Here is a 25,449-nt window from a genome sequence, read left to right on the forward strand (position 1 = left end):
GGGTGAAAAATATTAGATAGTCGAGATGTCAAACCATCCTTAAAATAAATAAAAGAGTTTGTGTGAAAATGAGCTGTAGTTCAAGATGTTTGGATGTAATTAATTTTATTATTTTATGAGGTTTTTATATAATTGTTAGAACTTATCAATTATCATAAGTGTCATTCTATTTTTTTAAATGTCATAATTACTATTTTAAAAATTATTGGTATATAAAATCAAGCAAAATTAGATAGTTTTCATATGGAACAATTTACACCGAAAATAAGATACATTCTCAGTATTAATTATAGCTAATTATTCTACGACAATTCTGATCTTTCATGAAAGCCGTCTAATTAAGATACTCAACAAGTTCCAAATCAATTATACTATTAACTCACTGAAGCTTTAGAAAATGATGATCTTAATATTTTATATTCTAATATTTTTACGAGACATTTTGACGAGCCCAAAAAATAAATTTAATTTAAAATGCATAAAAAAATATATTTTCAGTCAAAGAGATGAGTATGAGTATTAGAGAACAGTGAATAATTCTTATGTTTTATATTCCAAAACACTTGTACAACGTGATTAACGCCAAATAATTACCATGCAATCCCTCTTAACTTGAGAGAGAGAGAGAGAGAGAGAGAGAGAATAAGAAAGAGCATAGGATTCCATAAGGGTGGGGTGTAATATATATAAAAGCATACGGCAGCGCACGTTAGGGGTGGGCAGTGACAGAACTATGGAGGGCCTCGCCACGAAACCCCCTCCTTCCTCCTCCTCCTCCTTCCTCTCTCTCTCTCTCTTTCTCTCTCTCTCTCTCTGCTTTCATTTACTTTATTAACTCACCAACACATGCGCATCATCTGCTCCCCTTAACGACAATGACCAAAATCGATTGCCATGATGATTCCATATATATCCATCGTCATACGTTTACAAACTAACCTTAGTTTCACGGCTATGTATGTATTTACCATGTATGTGTGCATGCATACATGCATCATGTGTAGCAGTACCCGCACGAAGCTTTGTGTTCCATAAACTAATGCAATTTAACCACAAATCTAGGAGCTCTTGTCACCGTCCAAGTCCGACCAAGCTTTTCAAAGGATCGGTCGCCATTCCCAATGCCTCTCCTCCCTTGGTTTGTGTTCATTCGTGGAAGTGGGATCATGTGCTTCGTTTTCACACTACCATCTAATGCTAGCAAGAAGAAGAAAAATAAAACTTTCTGAAGCTCGTTTAGTAATAGAGGTTGATACAGGTGATGATGATGGAGTTTAATTTAGTATTTAGTAACTAAAAAGGAGTAGCAGTGACCAATCTTGGGTTGGTATAAGTAAAAGGATTTTTTTTCAAATTACTTTCTTTGATCAGGTGTTTTTATTTAGGGTTTAGCGTTTAGAATTTTTGTTGAATCGAGCATAGTGGAGCGATGCCACAGCATCAATTATTTTTCCCCCAAACACTCAGATAGAAAGAGGAATATTACCCTAAAACTGGGAAATTATTTTCTGAAAATATAAATGCACCACCAAAATAAGGCCCATAGAAACAATATGTAGGCCCAGTTGACTAGATCATGTACCGTAGCCCAACTAGCTATCAATCGATCAATACCGTCCGTTAATCAACGGGCCTGATTTAGTGCAGGAGAAACGAGCGGCCGAAAAGAGTAGTAGGCTAGCAGCATCCGACATTAAATGACGGAACTACCCTCGCGATCTCTCTCGAGTCTCGATCGAACAATAAGGGGAGCTCCGCGAAGAGAAACGACTCGATCGAATCGAGGGAGAACAAAAAAAAAATCTCCTCCTCATGGCGAAACTTTTCTGGTTGGAAGCCATGCTTCCGCTGGCGATCATTGGCGGGATGCTGTGTGTGATGGGCAACGCGCAGTATTTCATCCACAAAGCCGCTCACGGCAGGGTCGGATCTCGGTTTTTTCTTCTTTTTTTTCTCCTTTCTGTGATTTTTTTTTAATTAGTCGATAAAAATTTTGCAGCCGAAGCACATCGGAAACGATGTGTGGGATGTGGCGATGGAGAGAAGGGACAAGAAGCTCATGGAGGAGTACTCGACTTCTGGGAATTAGGTCGGTTCCTGTCACTTTGTTTTATTTTGAGTCGAATTGGTTCTAGGGTTGGGGTTTAGTTTTGATAGCTATTGATGATCATGAACATTAAATATGAGGAATCTAGTTTTCTTCTACTTCTGGCTTAAATTTTGCTCTGATTTTGTTCTTCTTTTGAGTAAAAATTTGACATTTTGATCTAATTTTCAGTCAGTAAGCTTGTGATAGGCAAAAAAATGTACTTGCTTGGCTACGATTTTTGTTTTAGGGTAAAGAATGGTAAAGGTAGTGTGATAAGACCAAGTTGAAAGAGAGAATTTTAATGCAACTACTGTGGGGGATACGCAATTGTAGTCCTACAGCCCCAGGAAGCATTGTTCGATGCTCATCCTGGTGTAAAAATCAACATATTGTTAAATGTTGCGTATAAAGTATAAACATGATATGAGAATCAATATCATGTACATAGCCCAATACGTGGGCTATCTTCGTGTGGCAAATTCACATCCTCATACAGTCTGATATCTGCATATTCCTGTAATGAAGGCTAAAACATAAACTATAAGATAAAACCACTGTCGATAAGGAATAAAATAATAAACACAAGAGCCAAATCTCTCTCTTCTTGTAAGAACCCCAACTAAACAGCTCCTGTGAACTTCTTTGTGTTTGCTACTTTCGTCTCTCTTCTAATTAAGTTAGGAGAAGTTATTTAAATCTAAGTGGATTTCCTTCCATGAGTAGGCCCTTCTGACTCATAACAAGGACACCACGCCCCACTGCTTAGTGATCTTTTTTGCAACCAACATCTGCCAGTGGGTTGCTTCCGCTTCCTACTAACAAGTATTTGGTTGTTCTTCTTTTTTCTTCCTCTTTTATCATTTTCTTTTCCTCTCTCTTTCTCTCTTAGTGTTTTCCGGGCATTTTTTAGAGTAGTTTTGATTAAAGTTCTATTAGTTTAGTATAGAAATGATTTGCAGGATGTCTCATCCATAGAAATCCATACTATATTTTGATAATAAAGTAAATTCCAAGCAATGATTGTTAAAACAAAATGGTGTAAATTGATTGAGGAATACTCAAAATGTAATTCATAATGCCAAATTGACAAAAAAAAAGTTATTTTTTTTTAATCATTCAAGAGCTTGAAGGCTAGATATAGGCTAGACAAAGAAAACTCTCCCTAAATATGGAGGCATTTAAGTCCCACGAAGATTTAGTCAACATACTAAGCCGCTTAATCTAGACTTCAAACTATGTGTATCGCAGAACTATTGTTCTGAACTAACGCTACTGAGACATCATTCTAAGTTGTTGCGCTGTCTAGTTACTCCTCCAAGTCACCACACTAGTGAATTATTAATCGAGCTGAGTTATTATGCCAAGCCGTCAAACCACTAAACAATTTTCTCTGCAACAATTGCTTAGAGTTGGAATCAACCATACAACCTCTTTTGTCATTGGAAAAGTTTCTACCAACTTTACTAAAGTTGATTGATTTATTTTTTGATTAGTTTCACATGGTTTTAAGAACTAGCTGGTAATGTAGGGTTTTGGTTAGTTTCATAAGCTTTGTTCAGATCAGCAATGCCTCACTTGATTCTCAAACCTAGGATATACATATGACCGTTATTTGATTTTATTCAGAATTCTGAAATGTCGGACATAAGTCTCGTTCAATTATGGCAGTTTCTCTTTGCCTTAGCAAAGGGACGAAGGTGAACTGATTATTATTTTATTTTAAAATTTGAGCAAAGGTTCAGAAATGGACACTGTTTTATTATGAAACAATAAATTCAAACCCCCTTGTCCCATCCAAGGATAGAGGAGGTAGCATTACATCAGATACAACACTCAAATCAGAACAGAATAAAACTACCACTGTCCAAATTCCAAAATACCAACAGCAAACAAGCAAACTCTAACCCCCCAAACACCAACCATAAACCACAACCAAAACACCGCCATCAAACCATAGGTCCATAACCAAAGCACTATCAGAGTTATAATAGGAACACAATTATACAGACTACAACTTAGAACATAAGCCCTAGCAAAATAGAAACAGAGTCAACTGGATCAGAGAACACAAAAGTTAGAAACAAATGGAGCCAGAATCCGTCATCCTTCCTGGTTGTTGCCTCCTTATACATTAGTGTAGCTGAACCTCCGCATTCTTATTCCTTGTCCAGTACAGAAACATAAGAGCTATTTTTATGAATTAGCTGCCCAAGCTTCCTCTGTTATGCTTGGTCAAAAAGAACTGATTATTTATATAAGTAGTGATCCTGAATACTAGTACTGTTATATGTTGCTTTCATGCTTTGGGCTATTAGCTAATTCAGTTAATTATTTTGAACCTCCAAGAAGTCTAATTTTTGTCCTTGATTTCAGGATCCAAATGCACAGGGAATGGTTATATTTGATGAAAATAAAGCTCTTTTGCGAATCCAGAGACTATGTGCTTTACCGTTCCTTGTATAATGTTTACTCTGTGCTTTTAGGAACCCCTGTAAGGGTAGTTTGAATTGTTGATTGATTTTCTTGAACTAAAGCAATTTGGTTTGGCAAGCGAGGAATTGTTTGTCCTTTCCAAGCCAGTCTGGTGGATTTTCCTTTTATTATTTCAACAAATTATCTGGCTTTTAATGACATTTCTCCCATACCGCAGTGGCTGAGATCCAAAACCAGTAGGATCCACTGCCACAACTGTTTACTTCCTGTGGGTGATCAGCTCATTTACAGGAAAAAGAAGCTGCGATTGTCATAATTTAGCAGGAGTATAATTAAAATACAAGGAATCCAAACATATATGACGGTATATATTATCTTGTCGTCCGTTGGATTTATCTCTATAAACTGTTATCAGTTAGGGTTGGTACGCTTCAAATGTCCAATAAAATTATCTTGGCCAGTGGTATGCCCTAGTGATCCTTGAAAGCCAGTGTTTTGCTCATCTTGATTGCAGGCTGGCAGCTCCATATCAAACTGAACCAGGATCTCACTTTAAATTATTATTCTGGACCACTTTAGCTTTTGAATGTGGAAGTATTTTAGCTTAAATTGCTTCTATCTTTCTGTTAATAAATCTTTCATAATAAACCAATAAGCGAGGTGGTAATTGGCAAAAGGAAAACTAACCATCATCACACAACACGTAATCCCAAGTCTGGGCCTTTTAATGTATCTTCCATTAAAAAGTACAAACTACATAATTATCTATTCTCAATCTTCCAAAAATACCACTCTAAACAACAAACATGTCATAACCCGGATTCACAACTCATTAAACAAGAAGATCCAACACAATCTAACAACGTCCTAAGCAAGTGAGGTCGGAGAGTTCTTGGAGATGGGTGATAAGCTCACCTCTTCCTCTCCATCTCCTTGTCTCTTCTCCAACACATCATGACGTGGAGAGTTCGAACTTGTAGGGCCACCAGCAGCAACGCTTGCTCTCGGAGACGGGTACGATGGCTGATAAGAGTTAGCAGTAGGAGAGCGAGGACTAGATAGGACCGGAGAAGATAGCATTTCCTCGACCTCTTCCTCGATGTCGTCGTCGTCGTCGCCGGCCAACGAGACGACGTCCTGCATGTTGAGCTGATGGTATTCGACGATCTCCCGGAGGAATCGGTTCTCTCGCGCGTATATGGAGTTCTCATGAGCTAGTCTTGCCTTCTCGGCTAACAGTGTCTCCAACTGTAGCCTTATCTATTCTCATACACAATGAGAACAAAAAAATTAAGAATATATATATTTGCTTATCATTTGCATATTTAGAATAAAAAATAGGGATATTTTCGAATACACCCCTATATTTTTATGAATCTGTAAGTAACACAGTGTGAATTTTATGCAACCCAACTCCTCTATTTCGCACATAATTTTTACGTGACACCTTAGTTAGCCAATCTAATACAAAACAGTATCAAAATATATTTTTTTCCTAAAAATATCATTTTGAAAGAACTCTTCTTAAGGGTATTTTAGAAAATCCGGTAGTGTAGGATAATGTTCGAAAGTGTTTCAAAGATGTTTTAGTAATTTCATTTGTAGAGTTATGGCCTTGTGGGCATATACAAATTATAGATAAAAAGGAGTGGCGGGATTACAAATAACTCAGAGAGAGAGAGAGAGAGAGAGAGATGTCAATCACAAAATTAATAAAATATTGGGAATTATTTGAAAATTTCTCTAAACATAGAAAGGTAGAATTGAAGATGTTACTGATCACATAAAATTGAAGATCAAATGAAAGAGGTTAAAAAGAAGAAGAAGAAGCATAGCTACCAGATCATCATCTGCATTGTGATCTCCTTTCTGACGGCTCTCCCTCAAGATCTTGTTCTCGTCTTCCAGCTGCGAGCATCGCTCTTTCGTGAATGCCATGTCGGCTTTAACCGTCTTCAATTCTCGCATCAGAAGCTTAGCTTTGGCAGCCATTGCATTTGCAACCTACAAGAAGAATAACCCACAAAGATGAAATCTTTAAATCAAGGAAAGATGCCAAGGATTCTTTTCCTCTAAGCAACAAAGATTTTTATTTATTTTTTTCTTATTTTTGTTGAGAAAAACTGAATTCTACATTGCGAGAAACTTTTAGTTGGGTCTCTTGGTCTGTTGGATTCTGAAACTGTAAGTTTGAATTGCTGGGCTTCCTTCCAATCTGCAGCTTTCGCGTTTCTTGGAATATATCAGCTGTTCGATTCTCGACGATCGTTCGACCTTCCTGCGAGAAGACAATAAAATCCCAAAAGATTTTGCAACTTGAACACGAAAATTACAAGAAATTTTTTTCTCATACATGTTGATCTAACCTCCAAGGCATTTCGGATTCTTCCCCCAATGTAGTTGATCGCTTCTGATCCTTTCTGGAACGCAGGGCTTTCCTGCTTCCGATTGCTTTCAGATGTGTAAAAAAAAAAAAACAGAGAAAAACTCTACCACTACTTAGAGTTTTGCAATCTATCTCACCTGAGGAGCTGCAGATGAATCCAGCATCTGAGAGTCATCTCTATTATAATCTTCAAATTTTCGGGAATCACCATTGTCTTCGAGTAATTCTTTGGCCTTTTTCGCCAAAATCCCCCAAAATCCATGCTTGGGCTCATTCAAGCTTTTCATTGACGTGTACTCGCAGGTAATCGGATCCTTCATCATAGAATTCTCCTAAATATTCTTGATCAATATGAACAAAATGGAAAAGGAAGAAGAGCGAGAGACCTGCCGATAGGCGTAGGAGGAGGAGGAGGAGGCGCGCATCGCCTTCGCGGCGAGCGACGACGGGGAGTTGTCATCGGGGTCGTCTCGGAAGGATCGAGAATCTTCGACGAAGGTGGCGGATCTCGTGATGGTGTTCTTCCTCCGGTAAGCCATTGTTGTTAGTGGTGGAACGAACTCTTCTTCTTCTTCTTCTTCTTCTCCCACGAGCGATTTTTTGGGCGACGAGACCGCGGGAGATGTCAACCTTGGTTTTGATCGGATTGCAAAAACTTACCTCGTTTTCTCACATTTCTAAATCAAACCTCGTCCGACTACGAAGGTGAGCCTTTTTTTAGCAAATTACCTGAAGAGTGAGGGCCTAATCCGTAAATATCTATAACAAGAGAGATGTTGTCAAGTAAAGATGAAATTTAGGAGAGTAAACCGCGTATCCCAGGAAAGAGTGATGAGGAAAAATAATAAAAATTAAATAAAGAGTAATATATTAAAAGTAATTTGATCTTTCTTTCCTATAATTTTTATTAACACTCAACTAACTAAATCTAATTATTTTCAAATAGAAGGATATAAACTAAAAAATATTTTATTAGAATACCAAAAGTAATTTCTAAATTACCTTCCAGTGGGTAGTTTATGGTGACTATATATATAAGTAGAGATATTTGATTTAGTGAGGTGGCTAAGGTGGGAAATGATTTAAAAATAGTTTGATTAGTGTAAATCATGTTAAAAAGTAGAGTTACAAAAATTATAAACCAGAGGAGTTAATTGATAGTTAGTCAGAGTAACAATAGTATGGTATCTATAAATTATAGTCGTTACAAAATCCTCAAAAAAAATTTAAAAAAATAATGATTAAAATATAGAGTGTTATTTAAAAATTTCTCTAATAAATAGAGATTGGTTCACCTGTGGAGCCTCCTCTATTTGTCTAATTACACTTTTATCAAATTGAGAAGAAGAAAAAGAATTTAGTGGCCAATAGGAGTGCTTATAAGATTGGACTCGCCTCATGAGCACCTTGTAATAAGTGATGTATATAAAGCTAAATCTTGTGAGCTAAATTTTGGTTAGTTTTAAAAATATTGGTGAAGATGGATGGCTCAATTTCTAATTATATTTTCTTATGACTGGTTCAAGATTTTACAGATCAAAGCATAAGCCTAGCCGTTTAAATAGTTTCAAAAATCTGAATACTTAACCAATTACTGCTCTTAAAATAAAAAATGAGTTTTAAAAGGCGAGCATTTTGGCTGGCTATAGGCAACACCAGCGATTATAAGAAATATGAAAATTTGAGCAACAGATAAAACCAAGAAATAACGAATTATATTTGAGCAACATATAAAATCAAGATAGAACAGGCTCAACAACCAAGAAAAAAAGGGAAACAACGCAGAGGGGGATGGTTGGGGGGGGGGGGGGGGGTGACGGATCTGCCGATTCTCACAAATAGAGAATGTATAGATGAAAATTCAAAAAATTAGCAATGTCATGGCAAATCCTAGCAATCTAGGTGAACATGAAAGTGCTTTGAGGCAGAATATGAAGTGAGGTGGCGAGATCCACAGTAGCCAGCAAGGCAATTCAAGCCAGGACAACGATAGCTTGTTTAGATGGGTCAAGACTATAGCAAGCAAGATCCACAGCAATCAATGTAGACGATGACAGTGTAGAAGGTCGAGGAGGGGGCCGAGGCGAGATCCATGGCACTCGGCGCAGACAATAGAGACTTGAACTGACAAGAAAGGGACAATGACAAATGGATAGTAGCGGCGAAGTAGATACAATGCAAACCACGATTGAGGAGAAAGAGGAGTGAGAAGAGAATAAGCAATCAACTAAAAGAGGGGAAAAAATAAACAACCAACTAAAAAAAGGGAGAGAAAGACGGCCACAGTAGACGAAGAAAACCATTTTAGCAGGGGAAAATACATTGCTAGGTTTGATGGAAGAGATCTTAGTATGATCACGAAGCAAAACCTCAATCCTAAGAAAAGCATTGTATTGAATGTTAAGCATGTAACCTTGCCTTCCACTTGGCCATCATTAGCGGAAAGTCCACAGTAAAAAGCTTACTCATAAATCTTCAACAAAGCTAGTTATGACAAAAACATATACGTAATAGAATCGACAAAAGTCAATGGAGAAGAAAAATAAAAGAAAATGAGAAGAATTGAAAGAAGAATAATCTTGGTCACCGAGCAAAATTGTAGCTATACTTGTACAAAAGAGCTCTTCATAAGTTAATTAAAAAAGAAAAGGTTAAAAAACACAACAGTCCCACTACAGTCTGGAGTTCTGTCTTAGGAGGGAATTTAATTCCAAATCCACTCCAGTTTCTCTCCACCAACTTTTTAGTACTGTTCACCTTCCCACCCTTATCCCCAAAAGAGAAAGAGAAAAGAGGCAGTCAGTCAAATGTGTCAGCGGTAAGTGCACCACCCGCACTGCCCCCATTCCCCTCTGTGCCCGTGTTCAATGCCCCCTCTCCCTTTTGAGTGCTTTCAGAGGAGGCTTTTATCGTCAAATCTCTGCCTAGATCTGCTACAAAAGACCTTTCACTTGAATATTTCATATCCTCCTCTTGGGTCGCTTTCCTTGTCTACAACCCATCACTTACCAGCTCTATCATCTCCCAAGCAGCAATAAAATCCACTACTTCTCAGTCCATGCTATTGGGTTTGTGTTGTTTTAATTTTCCTTAGGTTATCTTCTATAGACACTATATATATATATATGCAACCTGAAGCTTTTGGAAAATTTTGGGCACTCTTTGCCTTGGATAGAAACAATATGAATCTCGCCAATATCATGTATTCATGTCATATCTCTCTATTCTTGCAAACTTTAAGGTATGCATCTCTACATGTAGGATTTGTTTCTCCTTCTTAACTTGTGTGCAGCTTTGTTTTCCTGATATAGAGGATTAGGGTTTGTTTCCATGCTGGGTTATCAAGTGCCAAATGACCCATATGCCTCATTTGGAAGGTAGTAGTAAAGTTTAGGTTTTGGTCCTTCCATCTCTCTCTCTGCCCAGTTTATTCTTTGACATGAACGTAGCTTACTTTGCCTTCTAGTTTCCTTGGTTCCATTTTCCTGTACTTTAGGCAGGTTAATTCCCAGTAGACTTTTGTTCTCATGTTTGGGAACATAAATATGGACTATCTTGTGATCCGGTTACTTTTACCTAGAAAAAGGGAAAGCTGACCTATAACCTAAGGTTATAATCTTCTAAGATTAAGAACATGATCTATTAGTTGATATATTTTTGCAGGAAATATTAGCATCTAGAAAGAGTTTTGTCTGAGAAATACATAGTTTTGGTTTTCTAAAAGAGGTGACCCATTTTTGTTGGCTTTTTTGAGAAACTACTACTTGATTCTTTTGTGTCGCATAATTTGCTAGTTTGGGGCTTATGATCTCATCGCTAAATTATATGTCACAAAAATACATGATTGAAATTGAAATTTATGCTGAATGAATTCATTTCTCTTCTCTTTATTCTGTCTGAAAGTTTTTATCTCCATGCTTTGGTAGAGTTCTTGTAAAAGTTCTTCTAGATTTTTTTTCATCATTATTTGAAAGTTGTATTGATCGTGCATTATTTCTTTGTACTAGAGATGAAGACGGTCCTTGTTATCCTTTTCTTGTCTTTATTGAATGATTTGACGCGAGAGGGATCTTTAACCGTCTTTTGCTTCAATTAGATAGGATTAATATGGAGTTGGAAACTCTATGATTACTTCCTATGCCGTCCTTTCTGTAGTACTGTGATAATTCTTATCTTAATGTTACTTCCTATATTGCTTCCTATGCTGCCCTTCGAAGTCTAATTATTACCACTCAATTAAATATAAGAAGGGAAGTTGCACCTGAAGCTTTGTTTATATGGAAATTACTAGATTTTAGCCTGGAATTATTTAGACATGTAGATCATAATTTTTCCTGCTAAGTAAAAACCTATCCCTACTTTGCCTTTCTCTTATCTTGAATTAGAAATATGTCTTTGAATCTGCTAACATAATGAGTAAGATTTGAGAGATGGGTTTAAGAGAGCTTCCTTCAGTCCACTCACGGATGTTTTATAGGGTTTGAATTAGCTGCCGACTCATTCATTCAAACACTCGGTAGAAATAAGATCAATAGTAGTCTTCTCCTACTCCTGCTTGAGTTGCCGAGTGAATGAGTGAATGATGCGGGAGGTTATTCTCTCCCTCTCCTTCTATGCTTGGACTGAAGGGAGCTCCCTCCTCTTTTTTTTAAGATTTTCTATCTTTTATATCTGCCTTTCATTTATCTTTCTATCCTTCACTGTGTAGTTATTTATCTCATCTCGATCCTATCCTTATGAGATCATAAGTGTTTATACTTATTTTAGCCAGTGCTTACGTTTATAAATTTATACAAAATAGTGGGAAAACTATCCAAGATAATATTACACTGAGAGAGCTCCAGTTTTAATTCTTCCGTACACGCCTTTAGCTCAAAATACACATGAGGTAAGTTTCGACATACTAAATCTCCCCTCCCCCGTTCTGGTAGTAATTTTGAATATGTTCTGTTATCTATATGAAAACATAAGAACTGTGCATGAACAGTTACCCTATATATTCTTCTGCTAATTCTTCTGCTAATAGGGCCTATGTTTTTTTTTTTACTTCTTCAGATCTTGTAGCATTAAAAGGAATACTGAAAGTTTCCTCACTGTGTAAGTTGCTACTTACATGGTTCAGCATAAATCTGGAAATATGTGTATGAGATGAGAGAGTACTCCTTCTCAGGAAAAAAAAAGATGAGAGAGTACTCTAGCAGTCACCACTCACCAGAGCACCACAAGTCTCTTTTCTTGAGATCATGCAGGTCTTGAGGACAATTATAAGGTCTAAGTTTACACTTTCTGATAGCCTGATGTAAGGAAAAGCCTTGGAAAGGACAGTGTTTCCTGTTCATCAACAGTGAAAGTACAGAACCTTTCAAAATTAATCATTTTCTTTTTATATTTTGCTCAGCCCTTCCTTTGTCCTCTTCCAATCTGACCTGCAAGTAGTTGAAATCAAATAGACTCCACCACCACTATGGTTGCCTCCCCCCATATGTCTCACTACCTTAATTAACTTAGGAAGGTGTGCTCATGAGGGTTATTTTATTTGATTCTTTTTTTTATTTCCCCCTCTCAGGGATAGATCAGCATACATATTTATGCATCGTGAGGTGGAAGTACAGTTCACCTCATTTTCTTAATGATGCATCTTCGGCAAGTTGTCTATTTTAGTAGTATATTCTTGGAATGGGCTCCTATTCAAAGAAGCTTTGCTTAGATTAATGGATTCTGCTTGAGATCTAGGGTGGTTCAGGTTAGGTCTGAGACTTACTAAAAATAGGCAGCTTGCCTATGTAAAAAGCCCACTTGGAGGTAGGGTGACAAGTTGAAGGGTTGCCATTTATGGAAATTGTCTTTAGGGTTATCTTAACTCATGTGTACTTAGTGGTCCTCAAATGCTTCTACAATAAACTAATGGAATATTATTAGACTATTCTCTCATTGCAGTACTTACAAGAGGTTTTCACTGCCCATTTGACACATGCAATGATGCAAGAGCTTAACTTATCCTTTCTTCTCAAGTGCTTTATTAGTTTCTTTCACTTTTTTTCTTCTTTAATCTTCTACCTCAAAAGAGACTTTTGCTGCTTTTTTTTTCTTCTTCTTTTTGTGTGGAAATGGAGTTAGATTATTTGAAGTGTGGAAATGGAGTTAGATTATGTTATGTATATAATGGTAATCATATGTAGCTGAAGAAATTTATGGTGCACAATTATTCTTTTCTCATGCCCTCTACCATTTATTTGTAGTGGAGAGATGGAATATGGTAATGTTGTCATGAAGTAGAGGTTGCTGGAAGAATATAAGTGTATAAATATTATTGGATTTGCCATGGATTAACCTTTGCTGATTGTATATACTGCATATTCTTCTATTATTTCATGTTACTCTATTTCCTTCTCACCTCTAGATCTCTCTATTCAATTTATTCCAAGATTACGAAAACAAGGTACAATGGAAAAAAAAAAACTTTACTACACAATTAACAAGAAATTTAGGGAAACATTGAAATTGAGATAAAGGAAATTTTAATCTAATTTTTGTTTGGTGTTTGGTTGGAAAAGGAAAGAAAAAAAGTGTTGGAAAATAATATAGGATAAAATGATTGAATTAAAACGATCAATTGATGTTATTGATTTTTTTCCTAAATTAATATAATGTTTGCCTTTTTTTTATCGGAAATGATAGGAAAGTTCAAATTTATATAGAAATTATGATTTTATTTTACAACTATTATATTATCATATAATGATTATTTTTACAATTTCTGGGGGAAAAACATATTTAATATATTATATTATGGTCATGTTATAATTGAATAATTTTATTAGTCGTATTATAATTCGGTAATACATTTTAAATATTATTGGAGAGGGCAAAGCCATTAGCCATAGAATGGTCTTTCGGCTAAAAGTTAGCTAAAAGTTGGGATAAAAAATATCATGATAGGGGCCACTTTTAATATATTTTTTATCTGCTTATCTTACATTCGGCATTAATTTTGGGAATAATGCCAGGGTTTTTATCAGATAACCCTTTTTATTCGATCTACGTGCCAAACGAGCAATCTAATGGAGGATATAAATAGCTTTCATGTTATTTGGAAATAATATTTTTGTATCCCTGTAATTCGGATATTATTAAGTTTTCATTTTTCCTTAATAAAAAAAAAATCTGTCACATTATTTTGATCATTTTGGCCCTCCCAACCTATCTATTGAGTAATTCTCTTGTCCCTCTTTTATTTTGGATAACATTATTAAGTTTTCTCGCTCATTTTGAGTGATAACTTACATGATTCTCGAAGTGAACTTTGTTGGTTGAGAGCGATGGATCTATCTATAATTTCTAAGGACCGTTAAGCTCTAGGTTAAACAGAAAACGGTGTGTAAGCTACTAACAAGTTTGGTGATTTGTACAGACTTTAATGACCCTCTTTTCATACTTAGGAGAGTTTACTTCAAAAATTATTGGGGATGGTGAATTGTATTCCACGACTATGTTGGAGGAAGTACATAAAAAGTCTTTGGTTTCTTAACAGAGGTGGTTGGATTGTGGATCGTGTCAAGTCATTTGTTCTTATTAGATTCATGCTTCTCTTCCAGGCCAAGATAAGTGGATTTGGGTCTGTTGGCCACCATACTACTACTGCCTTTTAGATTTCTAAATTCTAAGCCTTACATAGATAGATGATTGGCATATCATTTGGAGGTCGTTGTCAGGCTTGGCTTCACTTCCTTAAAATATTTTTCCAAATGCCAAAGTGTCCACTGTGCACGAACAAGATAGAGGATATTGATCATCTTCTCATTCACTAACTCAACTGAAGACATTTTGGAATATCTTGTAAAGATATCACTCTATCTCATTCAGGTTTGGTGACAATTTGTTGTCACCGTACGTAATTGGGCTCCCTCTCATGCTGGCTCTACAAAGCTCAATTTGGATGGGAATTTTTTGCGCAGGATTCTTGCAGGTGTTGTTCTGGCCTCCTTTGTCCCTCCCTCCTGCAAGCTCACATTCACAGGCATTTCTAGTGGTTGTGTTGACGGTCTCTCTCCGTGGCAGAAGCTGAGGCCCACAAGTCGACTTTCCAACATGTTTATTAATGATCTTTCAATAAAAGAGTCTAGTAAGTTACTTCTCATAGTTCATAAGTCATTATGTTTTAAAAATAAGTTTAAAAATTATTATAAAAAAAGTAATAGTTCAAAAGATGAAAAAAAATTATCCTAAGTTTTTATTAACATGTTAATCTTTTGGATTTTTTCTTATTGAGCATTGCTTTGGTGAGATTAATCAATCTACGAATTGGTTACGAGCTTTTGGTATATTATTAGACTTTTTTTTGGGGGGAGTTAATACAACTATATAAGTTTACCTATCGTACCAAAAAACAAATCAAAAAAGAAACTAAGTCTGAATGTGCGAGATTAAGGCCCAACCAGACCTAAAGTTCATTGGCTTTATTTATTTTTTTTTTTGCCTTGTTTTTTTTAACCCAACGTTCCAAATTGAAATGTCGCCCTATTAACATGACTATCAACCTCGCAACCCTCGTCTTCCAACTCCAGCTCTGCGGCCGCCTTGGCCACCTCTCCAAAGCTCGCGAACTCCACGGCTACGTCATCACCTCCGGCCTCCACGTATCACCCTTCGCCCTCACCACCCTCATCTCCCTCTACTCTCGCCTCTCCCTCCCTTCTCTTTCCCTCGCCGCGTTCCGGTCCTTCCCCCACCAACCCCCGAACCTCTTCGCCTTCAACGCCGCCATCGCCGCGCTCGCCTCCAACTCCCTTCCCTTTGCTGCTCTCCAGCTCTTCCTCCGCCTCCGTCGGGAAGCCCATGAGGCCCCCGACGAGTTCACGTTTCCGTGGACCATCAAGGCCTGCGCCGAGATTGGTTCTGTCCAGAGTCTCGGAATGATCCATGGAGGAACTCTCAAGGTTGGTCTTGAGGAGGAGGTGTTTACTGCGAGCGCGTTGGTCCATTCGTATCTGAAAATGGGGTTTGTGGAGGAGGCAAGAAAGGTGTTTGATGAATTGCCAGTCAGGGATGTGGTGCTGTGGAATGCGATGGTTAATGGGTTCGCACAGATGGGTTTGTTTGGTTTGGCATTGGAGTATTTCTACATGATGGTTGGAGAAGGGGTGGTGCCTAGTAAGTTTACTGCAACGGGGATCTTATCGGTGTTTACGGCGATGGCAGATTTGAGAAATGGGAGAAAAATGCATGCTTTTGTTACAAAGGCTGGGCATGACGGCGAGGCGGCTGTTGGAAATGCGCTAATTGATTTGTATGGAAAGTGTCATAAGGTAGGTGATGCGACGAAAGTGTTCGAGACAATGCTTGATGGAGAAAGGGATATCTTTTCTTGGAATTCGATGCTCTCTGCTCTCCAGTACTCGGCTGACCACGTCGGCGCTTTGCGGCTCTTTGGCCGGATGCGGCGACTCGGTTTGTTGCCAGATGCTGTGACCATGGCAGCTGTCCTTCCTGCCTGTGCACACATGGCGGCGCTGCGGCTCGGCCGCAGGTTCCATTCCTACATGGTCACGAGCGGCATGGCCAGTGTAATGGACGTTTTTGCAAGCAATGCGCTGGCCGACATGTACGCCAAGAGCGGCGCATTAAAGGATGCGCGCCTGCTGTTCGACAAAATGCCCCAGAGGGACGTCGCATCGTGGAACATCATGATCGATGGGTACGCCTCACACGGGCGCGGCAGAGAAGCTGTGGAATTATTCAACCGGATGACGATGGTCGAGCGTTTGGTGCCGGACGAGGTGACATTGTTAGGAACATTGGCGGCTTGCAGCCACGCCGGTCTCGTGGACGAGGGGCGGGGATTGCTAATGAGGATGAGGGAGGAATTCGGGGTGACGCCCGGGCCGGATCACTACGCATGTGCGGCGGACATGTTGGGGCGCGCGGGGAGGCTGGACGAGGCGAAAGAGGTGGCGGAGGCCGCAGGAGATGCCGGAGCTGGGGCGTGGAGGGTATACCTGGCGTCGTGCCGGACACACGGTGAGGCAGGGAGAGCAAAGGAGGCGGCGAAGATGATAGGGGATCTAGAACAAGAAGAAGTGGGGAGCGGGGGTTGGGTGCTGCTCGCCAATGCGTGTGGGTCGGGGAAGCTACGGGGAGGTGGAGGAGGTGAGAGGGGAGATGAGGAGGAGAGGGGTCAGGAAGGCGGCGCCAGGGTGTAGTTGGGTGGAGGTTGGGGCAGAGGGGGGAGGAGGAGGAGGAGGAGTGCATGCATTTGTGAGTGGGGATAGGGAGCATCCCGCAATGGAGGGAATCTATGAGATGTTGCATAGGCTGGTAGGGAGGATGAGGGAGTGTGGATACGTGCCTGATATGGGCATGGGGGAGGACGTTGCATGGTGATTGAGGAATTGCAGCATATCTTATACAAATTGGCTGAAGATTTATCATTTGGCAGCCAATGCTAGACTGCCAAGTGCTAATTTAGCACAGCAATTTCTAACCAAAATAAATTTATTTGGCACACCAAGGTTTTATTTGCAAGATTTTTTGCTTATCTTGTACTGTTGAAATTTCTAAGAAAATAGAAAAGGATATGAACATATATGATCGAGCGTAACTTTTAGCAAATTAGCATTGATTGCTGTCTCAGATAATTACTACTACTCTACTAGAAGGTCTCGACTCTCGAGTCCACTTATTCATCCACTGTGTGGACTAGAACTTTGATTTCATTTTCAATTTTTTAAACTGTTAATATATTTTTTCAGTTAAAACGCTAGAAAGGAGGGTCAGTGGATACAATGAGGCTGCCACCACCACCACCACTAAGACTCGCCGGAAAGCTCGACCCTGACAAGAAGTCATCGCCAAATATCACAGCTCCGGCTGCCAGGGCTCCCGCTCCGAGACCCATCCCGAAGCCCGGTCCACCGGCCTGGCCTACAGTCCTATTCGGTGGTACATTGATGTAGTGCTCCGGCAGTCGGTTCGGTGGTGCAGGGAATATCGTCGGCAGGAAACCAGCATTGGAAGGCGGCGGCGGCGGCGGCGGAGTTGTACGTCTGGGGTATCCTGTGTTAGATATAGACGGATTTTGATGGTTTACCGGGGCCGGCGTGGGCTTGCCGTAAGGATGGCTGGTCTGGTTGTAGCCTCCAAATTGGCCCAATGGAGGTAGTTGAGGTCTGGTAGGATAAGTATATATTGGCCCATCTTCTAAAGCTAGTGTGATGCCATCCTTCTGATCTGATGAGTATGTGAAACCTTCTTGTGGACCTGCAAATTATAATTTTCAGATGAAAACAAGCTACTGATTCAAAGTTTTTAGTCATTCTAAGTTTCAAAATAAAACCTGAATGGGAACCAAATCCCTCTCTCTCCTTAGAGATGCGAATGGAGATATCAACCAGTCCTTGAGACTTCCCCGAATTCCTCTTCCTCAGCTGAAAACTCCCAGTCTCCTCAACTCCTGATGGTTCCACATCTCGCGCAAACCTTGCCAGAAACTCCTTCAACTGAACAGTTGCAGCTCCTTGCAGATGTTCCCCTAAGAAAATCGGCTCTCTCCTATAAACTTCCACAGTTAGTGACAAATTTTGCAAACTGGTGTCTCTCTCGTCAATGGAAACTGAGAACTTGGTGTTCCAAGTTGGGTTTGGGCTCTTGGATGTGTCTATCTTTGTGCAGTACTTGTTGTTTGAATCAATCCACCCAACAGCAAACCACTGGGGCCTCAAGAGAGAAGATCTGTGGCCAAGGCCTCGGGCAGATATGATGCACACCTCTATGCAAATATTTGCCATTTTTCCCAAACAATTCTTGAAAAGATTATGGTAAATTTTTGGTGGGATGAGGACAAGAAAAGGAGAACAGTATGTGCACTTTGGCATCCCAGAAAGATCGCTTTACCTCTTAACAGAGAGATTCTTTCTCCAAGAAGGAAAGTTGAAGGCATCTCTATCTCTCTGCTTACTCCTCTAGCTAGAAGAATCTAATGCCAATCTATAACGCACAAAACGAAGTAGCTCACCCTCCTTTCACTTAACTTGGGCCTTGTCTTTTCTTTCAGCCCAAAATCGAGTGGACTTGCACGAAAGAGTAATCCAATAGTAAGCAAACGTATTGGGTATTCCGAGATCATTCGTTATTCAAGTATTGCAACCAAACAAAGTTACCAAACATAAATGTAAATAAAATTCACCATAAAACACTCAGCCATAACCAATCTGTCGGAGTTGTCAAGAGTATTTCAGAAACATAAATATTAAACATACTCACATGGTCCCTAATAGGGCGGTAAACTGGATTATAAATTATATTAGATTAAGTTCGTCTAAATTTTTATGGAAAGGCTCGAGACTATTCTTTGAGTTTTTCACCTAATTTTTAATAAATCTTTTAATTACAAAAAAGAATAGAGTATTTCAGGAATGAGCGTGGATTGTAGTCCAGACTGTGTTTGTTTATTTGAAACCGTGCACAATTATTTTTTAATCTAGCTTTTTATTTAATTAGTAATACGCTCTCATCAAAACGCTCTCTTAAAACTCTATGCACAACGATATCTGACACCTCTTCTCAAACCTTCGCTTTTCATCATTGAAGCGTCGCATCACTTGGCTGGAGAAGGAGTTTTAACAAATGCTTCGACATTGTGTACGAACAGAATCGTTTCGTGCTCGCCCAAATGGCTATTTATTTTTAGTCTGGTAAAAGAATTAATCGACGCCGATCTGAACACCTCTTCGTCCTCCTCTCTCACGAATTCGTGATTTCGAAATCCCGAACCCCTTTTTAGATTCTATCAGATCGAGTTGCCTCGCGAGGGAAGAATTCGAGAACCAGGAATAAGAAACCCTAGATCTTGGCCGCCAGATTCTTATCCTATCCGTCCAGCTTTAGATCCTTATCCGATCGCTATTCGCTCAATCTCGGGTCCTGATTCAGGTATTGAGCTTCTCAAGAGATCTAATGGAGGCTATTCTGCGGTGAGGTAAGAAGTTATGCAATCTGAATGGATTTGATAGGATATATTGTTTTAGATCTTATTAAGATGATGTGTACTTTGATCTGGCTATTGCAAGGATGTAAATTCTTAATCTTGAAAACAGGAATTTCTATATTTTTTTTCTTCTCACTTTTAGTACTTTTGTAGATTTTTATGTGATAGGATGGTTGATTGATTTATATGTCAAAGTTGATAATAGGGGTATGTATACATAGGATGAGCAGCTCCGAGCGTTTCATGCCGGCATCAGGAACGTTGGATGAGCTGCTAAATGAGCAGAAAAAAATGGCACATTCTTACTCTTCCCCATTTTTTCATTTTAGAGGGATATCATTGTTGTCGATTGATTGCGTTTCTGCCAATTGATTGTTTGGTGTCATCTAAGAGTATTTGAGAGGATCCTGTTACTAAAGCAGTCACTTATTGAAGCTTGTCTTTACACAAAGAGGCATGCTATGCCTAGTCCCAATAAGTGGTGGTGATCCGTAGAGAATCCCCTCTATTTGATCCTATGCAAATGTCAGAGGCTACCTTGGGTTCAACCTCATCTGGACCTCCCTTATTGCTGGGTTTAGTACTTCCACCAACACCTGGTAGTTCCTTATGAATGCTCGACAAAATGCCCTATCCAAGGATTAGCACCGCAAAGGCCATAACCAGCTCACCCTGCAGAGCAATTCTTGCTGTCAAAAGTCAAGCAATCTTTAGCGGCACTAAGAATGAAAGAAATCCAGATGGGTTGAGTGCCATGATATCCCGGTGTGCACGTGATGGCTACCATTCTGAAGGTCTACAATTATTTAGGAAATTTCAGAGATGGACTTTCGACCCAGATGAATTCGTTCTTTCAAATGTACTATCCATCTCCGCCAACCTACTTGCGTTGGATGAAGGAAAGCAAATCCATGCTTTTATAGTTAAAAAGAATCTACCTTTTGATGTTGCGGCGAGCAATGCACTCATTAATTTTTATGTTAAGTGTGGAAATATGGGCGATGCAGAAAGGGTATTCTATAACATGAGTGAAAGGGATGTATACTCATGGACAGTGATGGTTTCTGGTTATGCAGGAAATGGTTGTTTAGAGAATGCCATGGATTGGTTCAACAAGATGCCATGCAGAAACTTTGTTTCTTGGAATGCAATAATCAATGGATATCAGAGAGAAGGGTGTGATGAAATGGCATTGGAGTTATTCCACAAAATGAGGGTGCAAGGTGAAGTTCCTAATAAGATGACATTTCTTGCAGTTTTGAAGGCATGCACGTGCCTCCAACAACTGGAGAATGGTCAGGAACTTCATGGTTTCTTAGTTAAATCGGGGTGGTTAAAGAGCATATTCGTCCAATGCACTTTGATGGATCTTTATGGCAAATCTGGAGATCTTCTGGATGTTGAGAAAGCTTTTGGTGAGATCACAGAACACAATGTTGTTTCATGTTCAATCCTAATGGCTGCCTATGCTCAAAACGGGAAAATTTTGGAGGCTGAACAGTTATTTAACGGAATGCAGGAAAGGAATGTAATGTCTTGGAATGTTATGATTTCTGGCTGTGTCCAGAACAGAATGAAAGATAAAGCACTTGGTCTGTTTGTCCATATGATCAAGGAGGGCACACGTCCAAACTGCTTCACTTTCACAAGTCTCCTCACTGGGTGTTCAGAAAAACAGTATACAAGAAATGGCAAGATAATTCATGCATATGTGATAAAACAAGGCTTACAGTCTCATACTTCCATAGGAAATTCTTTGATAACCATGTATGGTGAGCAAGGAAACATTAGAGATGCCTGTTTAGTATTTGACATGATGCCTTTGTATGACGTAATTTCATGGACAGCACTGGTGGCTGCTTATGTTTCTAATGATGATATCAATGAAGCTAGTCATACATTTGATAGGATGCCAGAAAAGAACCTAATATCTTGGAACACAATGATGTTTGGCTATCTTCAGAATGATAAAAGTTTAGAAAATGTCTTCATGTTTGGAATGAATAATCTATCAGCACTGACATTCTTCTATGAGATGGAACAATCAGAGATTAAACCTGACTGCTTCTCATATAACTGTGCTCTGAGTGCTTGTGCTAGTGTTGGAGCACTAGAGCAGGCCAGGGTAATTCACTGCAGAACTGTCAAAAGAGGGTTTGAGTCTGATTTAGGAGTAGGGAATGCATTGATTTCAGTATACGGAAAATGTGGAGGTCTCCATGAAGCAGAGAGGGTCTTCAAGAGCATTAACAGCCCTGACATGATAACTTGGAATGCACTATTGACAGGATATTCACATAATGGGCAAGGAAACCATGTCTTAAGTTTCTACAAGAAGATGCGAGAGTCTGGATTGGGGCCAAACCACGTCACATTCATAAGCTTACTATCAGCTTGCAGTCATATGGGAGAGGTCAAGAGAGGTCAGGAATTCTTTGAGGAGATGAAGGATCTTGGTATAATTCCTACCAAGGAGCATTATGCTTGCATGGTGGATCTTCTTGGCCGAGCTGGTCATCTTCATGAAGCTGAAGCTATTATTAGATGCATGCCAATGGAACCTGATATAGTTGTCTGGGGAGCACTGCTTGGTGCCTGCAAAATTCATGGAAATCATGTTATTGGTAGAATAGCTGCTGAACACATCTTTCATCTGGAACCATATAACTCCTCTGCTCATGTTGCATTGGCTAAGACATACGCTGCAGCTGGAATATGGGAAGATGTAGCTCAAGTGAGGGCAATAGTAAGGGCGAAGAAGCTTATGAAAGATCCTGGATGGAGTTGCATTGAGATAAGGTGCCAAAAGCATCTGTTTCTCTCAGCTGATAGAGAACACCTCTTAATGAACTCAATCTATGCAACACTCTGGAACATCTATGCCAACATGTTTGAAGGCGGAGAAAGAGACAGCCATTCTTTTTGAGCTCTTCTTCCATACCCTTGTGGCCTTGTTTCCATTTGGGTTTTTTATTATGAAATACAAATCTAGCCATTGATGGACCTAAGGGAGGCCTATACTAGGTTGAATCTGAGGTAGTGGTGTCTCTGCACTTGTGGAGGATTTGATCGAGGGGATTCTCCATGGATTGCCACCACTTACTGGGACTAGGCATGGCATGCTTGTTTGTGTAGAGACGGTCTTCAAAGTGTCTGCTTTGGTACCAGGATCCTCTCCACTTTTAGAGGGATATCAATTATCATTTTTTGCTTCCCATTCAAACAGGGTGTAGTAACCAGTGAGTTCATCGTGGTAGCTGTTTTATGTCAATTTGTTAGCTTGTGCTATTGGGGCATACGTTATGGAGTTCATTATGGACATTCAATTTTGATGGCCTATCTTCCCTGCATTTTGACTTCATTGAATTATCAGTGTTTTTCTGTTCCGAATGAAATCTTGCCATCCGGTGGCTGGTTTGCTTGAGGCAATGAATTCATTATGATTATATGTGCCATTGTGGGCATAAACAATCTTTTTGTGCATATCATCTGAATGATATATTCATTATATTCCATAATACTTTTCCTTCAAAAATGACATGACGCTTTTTCTCCTTTTCTCTGATAGGCCTTTCTTCAAGAATATCCATCTGATCAATATTTTCTGATCCAGCATCTTATAGAGGGTACTTTTCTATTCTTCACTCTTCTTAGTCTAGTTATTATTTATTATATGAATATTTGGATGTAATTAATGTATTCCCTTACACAGCACAGATGGATGCTGAATCTAGCCAAGAAGAAGTGCAATGCTTAATGTGCAGAAGATCTTTCTCTCTAGATATAGAGGTAAATGATGGTTTTGAAGCAATATCCATATGCAGAGAATGTAAGATGATGGTTCTCAATGATAATAATGAGAGAAGTGTGGGCATAAGAGATATCCGTCGGAGAAGGCAACAAGGGAGAAGGTCCAGGTTCAGGAGGTATGAGTCAACTGAGGATTCATTCTCACAGCGGATCTCCTATCTGATCAACTTGGCAAGCCAGAGTCATGAAGCCGATGGTGATTCCTCCTTTGTTCCGAGGCATCGAATGACTTATAATGGTACTCCAAGCAGGTCCCGGAGATGGAGGGCATCTTCTGATAATGAGAGTGATGGTGCTGATCAGATGGACTCTGTGTTTGGTGAGAGTGACTCCAACATCAGTTTTGGTGGCTATGGAGGAGACTCGGATGCTTCTTTGGACAGAAATAGTTTACTTGATAGAGACATGTTGATTCAACTTGACAATGAGAGTTATATCTACACAGATACAGATATAGATCCAATGCATGCGGGCCTTGATCAGTGGAACTCAGATGACCAAAATGAAGAAGAGGAGGAATGGGAAGAGGCTGATTTTGATGAAACTACTGGACTTATGGAGCCGCAGCAGCAATTCCAGACTTCTAATGCTAGTCCAAGCGCTACTGGTGAGAGAGAGTCTCAAGATGGTGCGTGGCTTCATTGGAGGATGCGGGGTAGCCAAGGTGTTTATTATGCTGATATATTTGCTGACTTAGAGGAGTCTGAAATAAGACCAGCTTTTCTTGGCAATCCAGATGACTACGTTGATGCAAGGCGGTTTGAAGAGCTGCTTGAGCAACTTGCTGAAAATGATGGCTCAAGAAGAGGGGCACCGCCAGCAGCAGCATCTTTCGTAGCACGCTTACCTTCTGTTGTTATTTCCCGAAAGCATTATGAGAAAAATGGTAGCTTGATTTGTCCTGTCTGCAAGGATTCTTTATCCATCAATACAGAAGCAAAGCAGCTTCCTTGTTTGCACCTATACCACCCATCATGTATCTTGCCATGGTTGAGTACAAGAAATTCATGCCCAGTTTGCCGGTATGAGCTTCCTACGGATGACCCTGAATACGAGACGGCAAAGAGACACATGATGAACAGGGCAGAGGAAATCTCTTATGATGTAACTAATGTGGCAGAGGCTGAGGAAGCCCTTACTGTGAGTAATGCTGAAATTGAGGAGGGCAGACTTGAGGAAGTTAACCAGGTCGCCAGGAGATCTAATGGATGGGGTGGCAGAAATGGATGGTGGCTTCTTGCTACTGCTCCAATCGTTAGCCTTGTTGGTATTATGCTAGTGTTGTGGTTCAGAAACCCTCCTTGTGATAGGAGAAGGCACTGCAGCATCCAGGAACAAAATGGTCAGCAGCCTCGTGTATCTCAGACCACCAGAGCTCCAGAAGCTAGAAAGAGAAGATGGTGGTCTATATTTTGAGTATTTGCTTATCGACCTTTACATTTTCAAATTGCTCATTTGTGCTTATCCACCAAGGAAATGACTAGGTTAGAATTAAATACCACATTGCTTGCAATGTTGAGTTATATTGTAGCCCAGTCGGTCTGCACTTATATGGAACAGTAATTACCTGAAATCGGGAAAGGCTAGTTGGGATGTGTTGCATTATTTTCCTTTTTTCTTGATTCCTTCCTTTTTTTTTTGTTGTTGTAAAGGCGTGCTACGATGAACGTGATTATAGCATTTGATGTTAGATGAATGAAGAATGGATTGGTCTTTCTGACTACAAACAGCACTAGCACATAGTTATGT

The 25,449-nt window shown here is 39.5% G+C and overlaps 5 protein-coding genes and 1 long non-coding RNA gene across 11 annotated transcripts; 4 read left to right on the forward strand and 2 right to left on the reverse strand.

Moving 5' to 3' along the window:
• Positions 1 to 1,728: 1,728 nt before the first annotated feature.
• Positions 1,729 to 4,720, forward strand: LOC140798817 (NADH dehydrogenase [ubiquinone] 1 alpha subcomplex subunit 1). The gene is made up of 3 exons (XM_073152884.1): positions 1,729 to 1,923; positions 2,000 to 2,089; positions 4,463 to 4,720. The coding sequence occupies exons 1-2, from the start codon at positions 1,813 to 1,815 to the stop codon at positions 2,087 to 2,089; spliced, it is 201 nt and encodes a 66-aa protein (XP_073008985.1). The 5' UTR covers positions 1,729 to 1,812; the 3' UTR covers positions 4,463 to 4,720.
• A 560-nt stretch (positions 4,721 to 5,280) lies between these two features.
• Positions 5,281 to 7,553, reverse strand: LOC140799166 (uncharacterized). Its single transcript, XM_073153334.1, has 6 exons — positions 7,295 to 7,553; positions 7,046 to 7,222; positions 6,889 to 6,960; positions 6,657 to 6,800; positions 6,362 to 6,526; positions 5,281 to 5,782 (listed from the first exon to the last, which is right to left on the reverse strand). The coding sequence occupies exons 1-6, from the start codon at positions 7,445 to 7,447 to the stop codon at positions 5,390 to 5,392; spliced, it is 1,104 nt and encodes a 367-aa protein (XP_073009435.1). The 5' UTR covers positions 7,448 to 7,553; the 3' UTR covers positions 5,281 to 5,389.
• Positions 7,554 to 9,735: 2,182 nt separating this feature from the next.
• On the forward strand, positions 9,736 to 13,238 carry LOC140798541 (uncharacterized). The gene is made up of 2 exons (XR_012110845.1): positions 9,736 to 10,149; positions 10,916 to 13,238. It is a non-coding gene; the product is annotated as an uncharacterized lncRNA (long non-coding RNA).
• A 2,080-nt stretch (positions 13,239 to 15,318) lies between these two features.
• Positions 15,319 to 23,238, forward strand: LOC140799008 (uncharacterized). Its single transcript, XM_073153105.1, is given in 5 exon segments — positions 15,319 to 17,025; positions 17,027 to 17,284; positions 17,872 to 17,955; positions 19,687 to 19,881; positions 20,503 to 23,238. Coding segments are annotated over 5 exon segments (4,443 nt in total). The 5' UTR covers positions 15,319 to 15,433; the 3' UTR covers positions 22,817 to 23,238.
• Positions 17,584 to 18,848, reverse strand: LOC140798583 (protein SRC2 homolog). The gene is made up of 2 exons (XM_073152474.1): positions 18,241 to 18,848; positions 17,584 to 18,164 (listed from the first exon to the last, which is right to left on the reverse strand). The coding sequence occupies exons 1-2, from the start codon at positions 18,776 to 18,778 to the stop codon at positions 17,665 to 17,667; spliced, it is 1,038 nt and encodes a 345-aa protein (XP_073008575.1). The 5' UTR covers positions 18,779 to 18,848; the 3' UTR covers positions 17,584 to 17,664.
• LOC140798581 (uncharacterized) lies at positions 19,558 to 25,427 on the forward strand. 6 transcript variants are annotated; one of them, XM_073152469.1, is made up of 4 exons: positions 19,604 to 19,881; positions 20,096 to 20,184; positions 23,459 to 23,516; positions 23,608 to 25,427. In XM_073152469.1, exon 4 carries the CDS (start codon positions 23,608 to 23,610, stop codon positions 25,114 to 25,116), a length of 1,509 nt encoding a protein of 502 aa, XP_073008570.1. In that variant the 5' UTR covers positions 19,604 to 19,881; positions 20,096 to 20,184; positions 23,459 to 23,516; the 3' UTR covers positions 25,117 to 25,427. The 6 variants fall into 6 exon arrangements, with proteins under 6 accessions (XP_073008571.1, XP_073008570.1, XP_073008568.1 ...); XM_073152470.1 differs by lacking the exon at positions 20,096 to 20,184 and having other exon boundaries at positions 19,558 to 19,881; positions 23,603 to 25,427; XM_073152467.1 differs by lacking the exon at positions 20,096 to 20,184.
• The last annotated feature ends 22 nt before the right edge of the window (positions 25,428 to 25,449 follow it).

The sequence above is a fragment of the Typha latifolia genome, chromosome 12 (assembly GCF_019914945.1).
Source record: "Typha latifolia isolate L0001 chromosome 12, TyphaL0001v2, whole genome shotgun sequence".
In the NCBI taxonomy this organism is placed as follows: domain Eukaryota; kingdom Viridiplantae; phylum Streptophyta; class Magnoliopsida; order Poales; family Typhaceae; genus Typha; species Typha latifolia.

Excerpts from the sequence above, each read along its gene's own strand:
- LOC140798817 (XM_073152884.1), top strand. The coding sequence starts at position 1,813 with ATGGCGAAACTTTTCTGGTTGGAAGCCATGCTTCCGCTGGCGATCATT. Across the intron at positions 1,924-1,999 it reads ACAAAGCCGCTCACGGCAGG|CCGAAGCACATCGGAAACGA; the intron begins GTCGGATCTCGG and ends AAAATTTTGCAG.
- LOC140799166 (XM_073153334.1), bottom strand. The coding sequence starts at position 7,447 with ATGGCTTACCGGAGGAAGAACACCATCACGAGATCCGCCACCTTCGTC. Across the intron at positions 6,961-7,045 it reads ATTCATCTGCAGCTCCTCAG|GAAAGCCCTGCGTTCCAGAA; the intron begins GTGAGATAGATT and ends AATCGGAAGCAG. Across the intron at positions 5,783-6,361 it reads ACAATGCAGATGATGATCTG|ATAAGGCTACAGTTGGAGAC; the intron begins GTAGCTATGCTT and ends GTATGAGAATAG.
- LOC140798583 (XM_073152474.1), bottom strand. The coding sequence starts at position 18,778 with ATGCCAAAGTGCACATACTGTTCTCCTTTTCTTGTCCTCATCCCACCA. Across the intron at positions 18,165-18,240 it reads GGGATTTGGTTCCCATTCAG|GTCCACAAGAAGGTTTCACA; the intron begins GTTTTATTTTGA and ends TATAATTTGCAG.
- LOC140798581 (XM_073152470.1), top strand. The coding sequence starts at position 23,608 with ATGGATGCTGAATCTAGCCAAGAAGAAGTGCAATGCTTAATGTGCAGA.